General features: G+C 39.4%; 1 protein-coding gene across 1 annotated transcript; it reads left to right on the forward strand.

The window, feature by feature from the left end:
• Positions 1 to 69: 69 nt before the first annotated feature.
• On the forward strand, positions 70 to 8361 carry LOC113995428 (melatonin receptor type 1A). The gene is made up of 2 exons (XM_039388722.1): positions 70 to 479; positions 5405 to 8361. The coding sequence occupies exons 1-2, from the start codon at positions 287 to 289 to the stop codon at positions 5461 to 5463; spliced, it is 252 nt and encodes an 83-aa protein (XP_039244656.1). The 5' UTR covers positions 70 to 286; the 3' UTR covers positions 5464 to 8361.
• The last annotated feature ends 3769 nt before the right edge of the window (positions 8362 to 12130 follow it).

Raw genomic sequence — 12130 nt, forward strand, 5'->3', positions numbered from 1 at the left:
CTGGCGGCAGCGGTGGCGGCGGGCGGGGCGGGGCGGCGGGCGGGGGAGCCTATAAAAGTGTCCCGCCGCGGCACATGTACACTTTGGGGAAACTTCCCTGCTCGAGTGGCGGCGGTGGCCATGGGAGGCGCTCCCGCCAGCCCCGCTCCGCCTTAGGGCGGGCAGCCCCGCGGCGGAGGGCGGCTGTGGCCGGGCCCCCCGCCTCGACTTGCCCTGCCGGGAAGCAGCGCCAGCGAGCGACCCCGCTTCACCCGTATTCGGCTTTGCCCTGGGGGGCAGCGGCAGGATGAGACTGAACGGGAGCGAGCTGAACAGCTCCGTCCTCCCGCGGGACCCGCCGGCCGAGGGTGCCCCGCGCCGCCAGCCCTGGGTGACCTCCACTTTGGCCGCCATCCTCATCTTCACCATCGTGGTAGACCTGCTGGGCAACCTCCTGGTCGTTCTTTCCGTCTACCGCAACAAGAAGCTGCGAAACGCGGGTAAGGGGCGATGGGAAGGCCCGGGGGCGCCGCCCGGGCTGGGGAGGGGGAGGTCCGCGGTCCCGGGTCGCGGAGCTGTGGCCGCTTCGTCTGTCCGTAAAACTTTCCCCGGGCGCGCAACTCCAGGGCTGGGCTCTGCTCGCATCCTCAGCTGGCGGTTATAGGCTGTGACAGATGCTAAGGGCTTCGTCTTCCTTGTCGAGTCGGTAATCGAGCGGGAAAGGGTATTTTTAGCTCCCGCCACCGAGTCGTGGTGCTATTTTTAGCTCTCGGCAGTTCCCACCTAGCAGAAGAGAACGGCAAGTAAGCCGTACTTAAGAATGAAATGTAGTCACCATACCGGGGATGCTGCTGTGGCATACAGTGTGTGTCTGTGCATGCTGGATGCTATTCTTCTGATTGATTTTCTTTGAGTTACAGAAATGTCTCCAGTAACAAATGCTATGGTTGGAGCTTCAAATCAAGGAAATACGAAATTATAAACATTGCAGGATTCAGGCAATTCCCTCACCCTGCTTTGTTCACCTCCTACTTGCTGTCTAGGTCTTTGGGGAATGGGAAACATCTAACAGAAAACAGCTTTAGGCACGTTTTTAAAAAAAGTAAAACTCTAATTTTGACAGGATAGAATCCGTGCTGGCCTATTGAGTAAATCCCTCTTAGTTCATGGATTATTGGTCAGACAGGCAGGAACTTCTTCAGATTCATTCTGCTTTATCATGTCAGACCAGCTGCTGCGCACGTGTACCAAATCTGTGCACTCTAAATCCTGTGCATCTTTCATTGAAAAAATACAGGAGCATGGGAAGAGAGCCACACTGTTAATGAAAGCAGAATTTCACTCCCTGACAACTGGGAAGCTGCTTTTATTTTTTTCTCAACTCAGCTCTCAGGGTCTTTATTATTACTCTACTAAGTTCATTACCTAGTGGTTTAAAATTCATCTGAGGTGGAACTTGAGCCCAGGCTTTGCTGTGAGCTAGCCTAAGATAGCTATAGCTATTGGACTCTGGCAAACAGTGGCATGCTAAACTTTCCAAGGTTAATTCAGGTAATTCGAATGTATTGTACATTTCAGTTTTATTCAGCCACAGTGGAATGCCACACACAAGATCAAAAAGAAGAGTAACAAATTTTATTTTTTTTCTCCCTGTGGTTGCTGCTGATGTAAATTCTAAAAGCTGTATTTGCTTCCTGCTTTCATTCACAGAAATCTCATTCACTGGAGCTGGCAGGGTTACACACTGCAATAGTGTGTAATTGAGAGGAGACTCAAACTCCGGAAGTCCAAGTCAGCACTTGACTACTCTTGTTCCCTGGGATATTTTCAGATGGGGGGAAGAGAGGGTTGAGACAGGCATATTACTGGGGCTACACCAGGGGAAAGGGTGATATTCTTCTCCTCCTCAATTAGTAAATCGATTTACTATCTATTCAGCACTTCTGTGGGGAGTTGCAATGCAAACGTGTCTGGTAGTAAGTCTGAAATAAACGTGGTGCCTGTTTTTTGGAAACAACTGAATCGTTGGGCTCTATGTGTGTGCATACTCTCTGCTGTACATCTCATGTAATCCCTCTTGAAACTCAACACGTGCTCACTTGCTCACTCTTACTGCATTTCTTGTTCTTGCCTTTTCTGTCATAGTGGCTGTTAAGAACTGCAGCAAACTGGCAACAGTAATCTCCTACAGCCAGGGGAATAGAGCATTCTTCTGAACATAAACTATTTGAGACTGGAACGTGAACTAGATAATGATTTACCCTCTGAAATTAAGGATTAATAAAAACAAGTAGATACTTTGTACTATATGGTAGATAGTTTATAGTTCTTTTTAGCAAAAAAATAGCAAGCTTTTATTGTTAAGTTTTTTGTAGGTTTCTCTTTCTTTAAAATATGGGCGTTTTAGTACATGGATAAAGGGAAACTTTGGAAATAACATAATTGATAAGATTCAAAAAGGTGTGCTAAGTGGTTTTGATTAATCCTGCAAAGTCCTATGCCTGGACATAACTTTACTTATGTGAGCACCACTATTAAATTTGGCCTTCAGTTAAGAAGGGGTTACTCAGGCAAGTAAACTTAAGACAGGGCATAAGTATTTAGAAAACTCTGGCCTAATATTTGTAAATCTGAAGACTAAAGTCTCCTAAATCTTGTTTACACTAATTCAGATTATTCAGGAAGGGATTATATTGAAAATAATCTGCTTTATACATACAACTAGCTTGTAACTTGGTGATGTCAAAGACAGTTATGACTTTCTAGAGAGATGTAATAAGAAAGGAAATTCTGGTTTTGCAACAACTTATATTAATAAGTATGGCTGGCATATTTATTGAGGAAAAAGGACACAGGATGAAAATTCCAGCGGAAAAAGGTCAGGGAGGAACAGAAGATGCCTCCTGAAGAAAATGTATCTCACTGAAGATTTTCTTCCCTCTTTGCAAGAGAGGACTAACAGAAATAAAGAGTATTTTAACACTTTACCAAAAAGGTGGATTTGGTGGGGGAAAACATCTTGCATCTCTGTCCTACTCTCTATTATATAAATATTTTTTGGAAGATAACTGCAAATTGAACCTGTGGACTTATGATTTTAAAAGTGCATTGGGGAATAGTAGGAAGGCCTAGAAAAACCTTCTCAACAAGTGATGTAACCTTCCTGACAGTCAGAAGGTTAGTAAAAGACACTGATCAAAGCAGAGAAGTCAGTAACTCGAAGTTTGTCTCAGCAAGCGAGGAGTGTCTGATACTACAGACTCCTTCATAGGCACAAGCATGGCTTCAGTAGATGCTCTTCTAGACACAGAAGCTGATGATGCAACTGGTAGGATCCTCTTTTATTTAATGTACTTGACTTGTAATAAGTTGCATAGTTCTGGTCTGTTTTTAATTTTATGGTGGCTTTGTAATCTAAGAGGTGCCTGACACCAATTCAGTCCTGATGGGAACAGCTGCAATTTAATGCTGACCTACACAAAGACTGAATTTGGTTTATGATGTCTGTGATCTTTTAACTTTGGCACAAAGTTCAAGGGAAACATTCAAGGCATAAGGATTTTAATGACTATATCTTGATAGCACATTCATACATCTTGAACTTTAAACTGATGTGCTCTCTTTAATAATTAATTTCTTAAAAGAATGAGAATAGCTCACTTTAAAAAAGTTTTGTGTAAATCATCCTAAGGTGTCTTGTTTTCCATTACTAATATTCATACATCAGAAATAAGGTCATTCAACACTTTCACCCTGAAATGATGCAGTAACTAGCATTAGGGAAGGTGGATTAAAGAACTACTGGTACTTTTAGCAATAAGTGTAGTTTTTACTTGAAACTATCTACATTTAATTAGAGCACCTCAGAAAACCGAAGAGATCATATAAAGTGATTTATGTGATACACACAAATTTGGTGATTGCTGGTATCCTTATGCCTTTTTTGTTACCCACACCAAGAAAAACAATGCATCAAGAACAAGGTGAGGGAGCAGTTCTGTCTTTGACTACGGAGATTAGTTTATGAGTTGTGACATTAAAATGTCAGTTAGAATGCACTTGTCATTTTGGTGATGGTGGATTTGGGTAATGATTGCAGAACTGGACCATTCTTAAGGTCAATGAAAAAAGCTTTCTTGAGTGCTATCACACCTCTTGCTCTTCTTTCTCTTCCTTTTGAAACTGTTATCTTGGCCTGGTGGGTTGCTTTTTCCTGGGCACTTTATGTGTTGAGGTCCAGAGGTTCCCTGACTACCCCTCCAACAGGCAAGAAGAGTCCCAGCAGTCTCACCATCGCTCTTCTTTGCCTGTTCTATCTGCTAACATCTGACAGGGGTTGGGATAATACAGGGACTGGCGCCAAGCTGGTAACTAGCACCTACCACATCAGGGCAGAAAGCTGCATTCACCCTTCTCACCTATCTCTGTTCTGTGCTAGGTATATTTGGGGTTCTATACTTTTTCCCAGTTTTCCATGTCCTTGGCCCAAATGTTTTGTTGCTAAAGCTCTTTGTTTTGTTAATAGTAAGGAAAGCAGAGAGGAAGCTTGATATTGCTGAGGCCTCAGGCCCCTGGAGCAGCAAGATGCAGTTAACTTCACTAGGACTGCACACATGCTTAAACCTATGTATGTGTGGTAACTACTTTTCTGAATGAGATGGCAATGAAAAAGGGAAAAACCCCAATGTTTGTATGCTCACCTCTTTTAGGTCCAAGAGTTAGAATCATAGAATCATAGAATCGATTGGGTTGGAAAAGACCTCCGAGATCATCGAGTCCAACCCTTGGTCCAAATCCAGTCCATTTACTAGATCATGGCACTCAGTGCCACGTCCAATCTGCGTTTAAACATCTCCAGGGATGGTGAATCCACCACCTCTCTGGGCAGCCCATTCCAATGCCTGATTACTCTCTCTGTAAAGAATTTTCTCCTGATATCCAACTTAAATTTCTGTGAAGACAGCTCTGTGAGTGCAAACAAGAATAATAAACTCAAGAGTAATCTCCAAGATCAGTGAAGTTACTTATGAAAGAACTAAGGAACACAGCTACTTACGATTTTTTTTTTTAATTCAGTCTTTGCTAAATAAAACAATCATTGCAGAATTGAGGATGAGAATCTGTCAGTAAGAATTCCATTTTGGAGGCTTTTCAAACAGGTCCTGGGTTTCAGTTTGAGCAGTGTAAGAATCTAGTTGAAGAGTCTTCCTCTCTTAGTGCACTTTCTAGAATGTAAATTGGAACTATCTTTTGCTAGTCAGATTGGAGATATCATAAGCCTTTTCAGAAAAGTATTGTTCTTGATGATGTTTTGTTTTTTAATTTTAAAATTATAATGTTAAATGCTATAGTAAAGATTGTTTTATCTAATAAATAAAACTCCTGTTGTGAATTCAGACTAATGGAGTCATTCTTTTTGTCACAGGTGATCCTTGGACTTCATTTTTGTGCCCTGAGAGACCGGGTAGCCCAACAAATACTTGACTCAAGGAGGAGAACTTGTAGAAGATCAAGCAGTAGCACAAATTCAGGGTTCTGATAAAAACTGAGATGTTGATGGCAATGAACATTATTTCAGAAATTAATAACTTCCAGTATTAAAAATGGTAAGCTGTTTGGGAGAAGGGAAAATGTCTAGTGGAGATGCTGAACTTTGCCCATTGTTGAAAAGAACTGAGCATAAAAGTACAGTTTCAATAAAGTCATTCCACAGATTGGTTTTGATTGAATACTTTAATGAATCAAAGGTTTACTTCAAAGACTTTTTAAATGGTGCTGTGCTGGTGAGCAAACATAGAGATGAGTATTTCAAATAATTAATAATTTGTTCTTACTAATGTGTCTGTCAAACTCAGAGATTGATTCTTTCTGCATTTTGAAGTATTTAGAGGCATTGCTTTTTCTAGTTGTCTGCTGCCAGTGGGCAGTGGTACTGATATGTTCTGCTATTTGCTGTCTCTTTTAGGTTATGTTTTTGAGGGGCTCTCCCTTTTCTCATTAAGTTTTTTTTGCATCTTTAATCTTTTCATTAGCAGTTTCTGATCTGCTTCTACTCTTACCTCCTTTTTCTATTTCTTTTTACACTATCCACTTTTCTGTCATGTTATAATATAGATACTTCATGTCTTTCTAGGGTAAGACATCATCAGCAAGTCTAGGTTAGTGACGGAAAATACTACGAAGAGTAGGCATCCAGTGCTGATGTGACAATGTCTGTTCTCTTTCTACAGTGAGGCTTGCTTTCCTAGGGCAATAAAAACATTGCAGTGTCAATTCAATGCTATGCATCACAGTTTAGTTTTGCAACCTCAATAATAACTTGTCACCCTTGCTGTTGGCAGTTTTTCTTCTAGTCACATCTGTATGCTGCCTTAAATCCCACATTTTCCACTCCTGAGAAACAATTACCAACCTCTGTTTCAGAAGGACAAGGATAACTCAAATTCTTCAGGACAAGAGAACACAATTTTTTAACAAAGCTTACTCAATGAACAAATAAACATGTATTTAACATGTTAGTAGTTAAGTAATGCTACTACTAAACAAGTGTTCTTTCAAAATCAAGCCCTCCTGAAGTCACACAGGTGGACAATATTACAGTTCAGTAGGATAATCAAGGTTCATACCTAAATGACAGAATAAAGGTCTGGTTATCTTATCTTTTTAAGATTGGATCAAACATACAAAGAAAACTTTACCAGTGCCCTTAAATTCAGATGACAAACATGCTGCAACCTTCTTACTGTCTTCTTTTTTCAAGTAGAGCAGAAACTGAGGGTAATCAATAAATCTATTTACAACATTTAGATAGTAACTTCTAAATAGCTTTGTGGTGATAACTGACCACTATGTGTAAAAAGTTTCATATTCTGCAGTTCTTTTTTTAATGACATTTATCTGTAAAGAGGAGGCAAACTTATACTCCTTCCTTGCACCAGAAGTAAAAGACTCAGCTCATTCTTTTCATTTTACAAATGATCTAGTGTAGTAGCAGGTCATATAGTTATATATGGTTTTTGGAGAAGAGGTATCAGATTACTGATGATCATAAAACTGCAGCTCTAGGTTATCTCAGAGTCTTTCCTTGAGTTTGGGACTTGAACTCAGTTACCTGGCTTTTGAGCAGGGTGGTGGGTTGGGTTTTCTTGATTGTGGAGGACTCCTCATTTTTTCCAATACTAGAGTTCCAAGAATGTCCTTCAATGCTTCACTTCTCTACCCTAACTCCTAAGGACCCCTATTCTCTAAAATAAGAGAGAAAACAAGCAGCTGATTTCAAACCCTTCTGTGTGACCAAGCACTGAAATTCTCTAATCAAATATGTACTAAGCAGCTGGAATCGTTTCAGATTAATCATATTTTATGTGGCCACACCTTAAACTGCCTGTTAGTACCTTTGTTGTAGAAGTTGAACAGAATGTGTACTTTTTTTTTTTTTTTTTTTGGGATGCAGATGCAAGGTTAGCAAAATGGAGAGGTTACCAAGCAGAGGTACTCTGAGAGGTCAGCTCCGTGCTTGGTATTGTTTGAGGTGAATCAGTAACACTACTTTTTTAGTCAGCCATTTCAGCTGCACTCAAGTATGAACCTACTGCGGTTATAGTACAGCTGTCAGAACTATGCTATGTTATTTAGCCAGACAGGATTGCCAACTCCATAGCATTGGACCAAAGTGATGGAACGGGCACAAGTACAGGGATCAGCTTTGAAAATTGGTACCCAGTCACAGCATGCAAAACTTACAACCAGGTACCTGTCTTTGTCTGCGTTGTGGAGAAAAATCATGAATGTCCTTTTCCCTTAGTAGTGGCTATAGGGCTTATTTTGTGTTTCTGTTTTTCAGACTAAGTGATAAACAGTTTTCTACTCCTCAGTCTTACTTGATTTTTAAGGATGCACTCATCTCCTGGTCTGTGTTTGGGAGAAAAGAAGTGTTTTCATTTTTGTAGGCGAAAGAGTATTCTTAGGCTGATACAGTTAGGGTGTGACATTTTTGTGTTAGGGTTACTGAAGGGAATTTTACATGAATTTTCCTCGTTAACAGCCACTATTTGCCGCTTCAATTAAACATCGCAAAATCACTTATAAAATGAAGAATTGCAATGCCTTTTTATTCTCCTTCAGCACTCTTCAGGTATTTTTTGGGTAACATCCACAGGCTTATTTTGAGACTGGATATTGTTGAAAATATGAGATTTGGATATTGTGAAGAATCAGTTTCCACAAAGGCAAATGAATCATTTACTTCCAGTTGTGTTTTTGTTTCATTTTGGATGAAGAATTAATGGTCTCTAAATCAAAAAAAAAGTTTGTGTATTTTACATTAATATGCTCTGTCTTAATTATAGTAATTATTTACATTAAAGATATATCTCCAGATTATCTCTGACTTTGTAATGCTGAGATCTACATTCTGTAATTTGAGTATTGCAATGTGCTGTAATGCCTGTGACTAACATGCAGGTTCACATAATTTTAACTTACTTTTCAAAACTTAGGTTCTTCCCCAAATTCCCATTATTCCATATTACATCTCTGAACCTTCCCTAAATGTCACTGAATTAATTCTAACTTAGAACACAGGATTGAAAGGGACCTTTTCAGTCATTAAATTGAATATCTAGGTGTTGTAGGTGTCGTAGAAATCCTTTCAGAATTGCCTTTCTCTTTATTCCAACTGGATAAGATTGTTGAGACACTGGAACAGGTTGCTCAGCAAGGCTGTGGATGGCCCATCTCTGGAAGTGTTCAAGGTTGAGTTGGATGGGGCTTTGAACAACCTGGTGTAGTGGAAGGTGTCCCTGCCCATGGGAGGGGGTTGGAACTAGGTGAGCTTTAAGGTCCCTTCCAACTCAAACTATTCTATGATTCTCATTGCCTAAATGTATTTTCTGTCAGTTTTATGTGCTTTTGCTGTTGTACCAATATTGCATAGCATTACTTAACAGCTCTCTGTTCTTGTAATGAGAATAAAAACATCACCTCTTGGTCATCATTTTCGTAGTCAAAGAAAGGTTGATAGCAAAATCTGTTAGTCTTTTTACGCAATAACCTTTCCCCTTTTGCAAAAGAACAACCACGTCCAGAAGTATGCTTGGTGTCTGGAAACATCTTCCCTAAAAGCAAAATTGTGGTTTTACTGAAATCAATAGCAAATCTCTTACCAAGGTCAGTGCCTATCTCTCTTCACTTTTTCTGCCTTCAGTACTTGCCACTGAGTAAGAAGGCTACTCTACTGCTAACAGCCTTAAACCCAAAGTGTGGTAAGTAGAGAAATCTACCATAACTCTGGAGACAGGACAGGATTTTTGTTGAATCACTGATATCCTTGCAATAAAGCTGATTACAGATCAGGATCATAAATGCCTGACCTGTATATCGTGAGGTGGGTGCATCATGAGAAGCCACTTAGAATTTCATGTGTAGGAGGTATGCAAGCTATTACTTCTGAAAATTGCTTCAAGAACACACCTGGGAATAAAACACAGGAGACCATCGATGATTGTTACTGCAATGCTGTCCTTTCCAGGGTTACAAATGAAAATTATGTTACTTAGATCAAGGACAGTTTGCTTGTACTAGAGTTGTTTGGTCAGATCACATAAATATATCTTTGATAATTTTGTCCTCTTCTTCTTTCTAGGAACTCGCAGTTCTTTAATATGTCCATTAAGCAAAAAAAAAAATCAGAATTGGGGGTTTGCTGCTGTAGCCTCATTGTACAGATTGTCTGGTGGTTCTATTGCAAATTACATGATCACATGTATGTATGAATTTCCTTTGGAAATTTCTCTTATCAATCCAGCTATCTGTTGGATTTTTCTAATTTTTCGACTCTCCTTTTGTTGTTTGTTTTTTCTTTTTTTTCTTGTCTGAAGAACTGTACTGTTGAGAATCACTGCAGTGCTTATAAATCCATCTATTCATTCCTGATGATGTACCACATTCCAAGACCTGTCGCTAAGGATTTTCTTAGCACTGGCTGTGTCTTGTTTTGGATATGTACAGAAACAGTTTATATTAAAGCATGTGTTAAACCTACTGGTTTTTGCCATGTTGCAGAAATTATTCAAGCCAAAAGTTGTTTCATTTTGTATATAGTTTGTGTTCATGAATTTACAGATACAGATACATCCAGAAACATTTCCTCTGTGTATTTTTGTGGATTACACCTTTTCATTTAACTTTTTTTCTTCTAATACGGCATCCACTGGCACTTGTAACTCATACTTTTTTATATTGATTGTGAATATACACATTCTCTTGAAATTAGGATCTCTCATCTGGAGGAGAACAATATTCAGCATGCCTGATGGGAAGGAAGTACAGTAAGCTTTCCCTACCTTTCCTCCACCTACGCAGAGGTGGTGGCTTTAGTTCTTAGGCTAAATTAGAACAGTTTCAGTGGTTTTGTAACCTGTGCTTATGAGACAGCTGCCAGAGGGATCTTTGTATCGATGTCATGTAAACATAATTTTCATTGGCCAAACTCATTCTAACTATTTAGGATGCAAGTGTTCAGGACTACAGAGATAACATAGTAACCTTCATCAAGCAGGGTAAAAGAGCTTTTCATGTCCTCTATATATTGGTAAGTATGGAGAAGACAGCATTTGTGTCACAGCATATATTAAATACCTAATGTAGAGCTCAAAATGCAGTCAGATTTTCTTGCTCTTGCAGCAAAGGTTTTTGAACAATTTTTTGGCAAATAATTGGACGTTTCTTTTGCATGTTCTCTTACAAATTTGTCTACATACTACTCCTGGTTTTTGCAGCTCTTCTGATTCCTTTTTCTCTTGTCCATTTGGTGCATGCCACTACTGGGAATGTCTGCAGTGCCTGGTAATACTGTCAGCTATGAATGTTTTGTTGGTTGGTGGAAAACTGCCTTGATTTTCATGTTTTTTATGGCATAATACTTGTCTTGTTCATAGACACTCTTATTTACATAACATACCCACTTCAAATACTTTTTTGGATGTTTCTAGGAATTTGTTGGGCTTCTGCTCATCCTATAATTTTTCTTTTGCTTTGGACATACCCATTGGGCATGATGGCATGAAGATGACCACTCCTGTATTGAACAGTAACTTTGCACTATCCTTGCTAAATTGTTTGTTGCTGAATTTTTTGGTTTGGTTTGGTTTGGTTTTTTCCTTAAATTTTTCCACTGAGGGTGGAAATGTAGATGTTCCATCTACATCTGTCAAGTTTTGTCTAAAAGGCTCTTGTTTAAGAGTTGTTATTGACTTGGGTCTCTCCCTTATTGGATCCATTGCACATTCTGTGAAGACTGTTTTTTTATTCGCTCGCTAATGCTGAGATGCTGCACTGTTCTTCGGGCCATTATGAACGCTAGCATTTTAAAAGGAGATTGATTGCTGCTTTTGTAATTATTCCTGGTAAGAATTTCTAATGTGTACTTGGCAACAATCTAGGTGAAATTATACAGTTGTGCAAAGCTTGCACTTACACCTTGTTAATACTACTTGCAGCAAACATTATCTGCAATGTGACCTAAAGATGTGACTGAGTGTGAAAAGCATGTACATGCAGAAACACAAATGGAAAAAAAATGAAGCAAACAAGATAAGTTTAAGCAACCTAATGGGCGTAGAATTTGCAATCTGCTTGTTATTGGTGCTTGTTTTGTACTGGGGTATCCCGTTTGTCACAATAGTGATGCATTCCTTCATTGCAAGCTTTTCAAATGGGTTTTCTCTTTTACTTTTCTCAAGCTATTGCAGTGATAGGGCTTTGCTGCCAGGATTCTTCCTGGATTATACCTGCCTGATCACATCTTTCTAGTGCAGATGTAACTTCATAGACTAGCACCAAAGCAGTAAATTGATTTCTAAGATCTTTTGCTTATATTCAGGTATTTGTATTATCTCCTGTCCCCATATTTACTCACAAAACTTTCTTGATCAGATTCAGTTTTCACAGAGATTTCATCTGTTTCTGTCTTTGGTATTGCTGACCATTCTTTGTGATGACTAGACAGAATGTTTGCTTATTTTACTCAAAAACATGAAACTTGCTTGTCTTGCAAATAAATCTCCAAATCATGAATTTGCTTATGTAATTTTTTGGTCTACTCTTATACAGGTATTCTAATGAAGTAAATGAAATGTCCAGTAGTAACACT

This window comes from Pipra filicauda, unplaced genomic scaffold (assembly GCF_003945595.2).
Source record: "Pipra filicauda isolate LSUMZ 115617 unplaced genomic scaffold, ASM394559v2 scaffold67_size6003252_pilon, whole genome shotgun sequence".
In the NCBI taxonomy this organism is placed as follows: Eukaryota; Metazoa; Chordata; class Aves; order Passeriformes; family Pipridae; genus Pipra; species Pipra filicauda.

Coding starts and splice junctions, on each gene's coding strand:
- LOC113995428 (XM_039388722.1), top strand. CDS start 287: ATGAGACTGAACGGGAGCGAGCTGAACAGCTCCGTCCTCCCGCGGGAC. Junction 480..5,404: donor CAAGAAGCTGCGAAACGCGG/GTAAGGGGCGAT, acceptor TTTTTGTCACAG/GTGATCCTTGGACTTCATTT.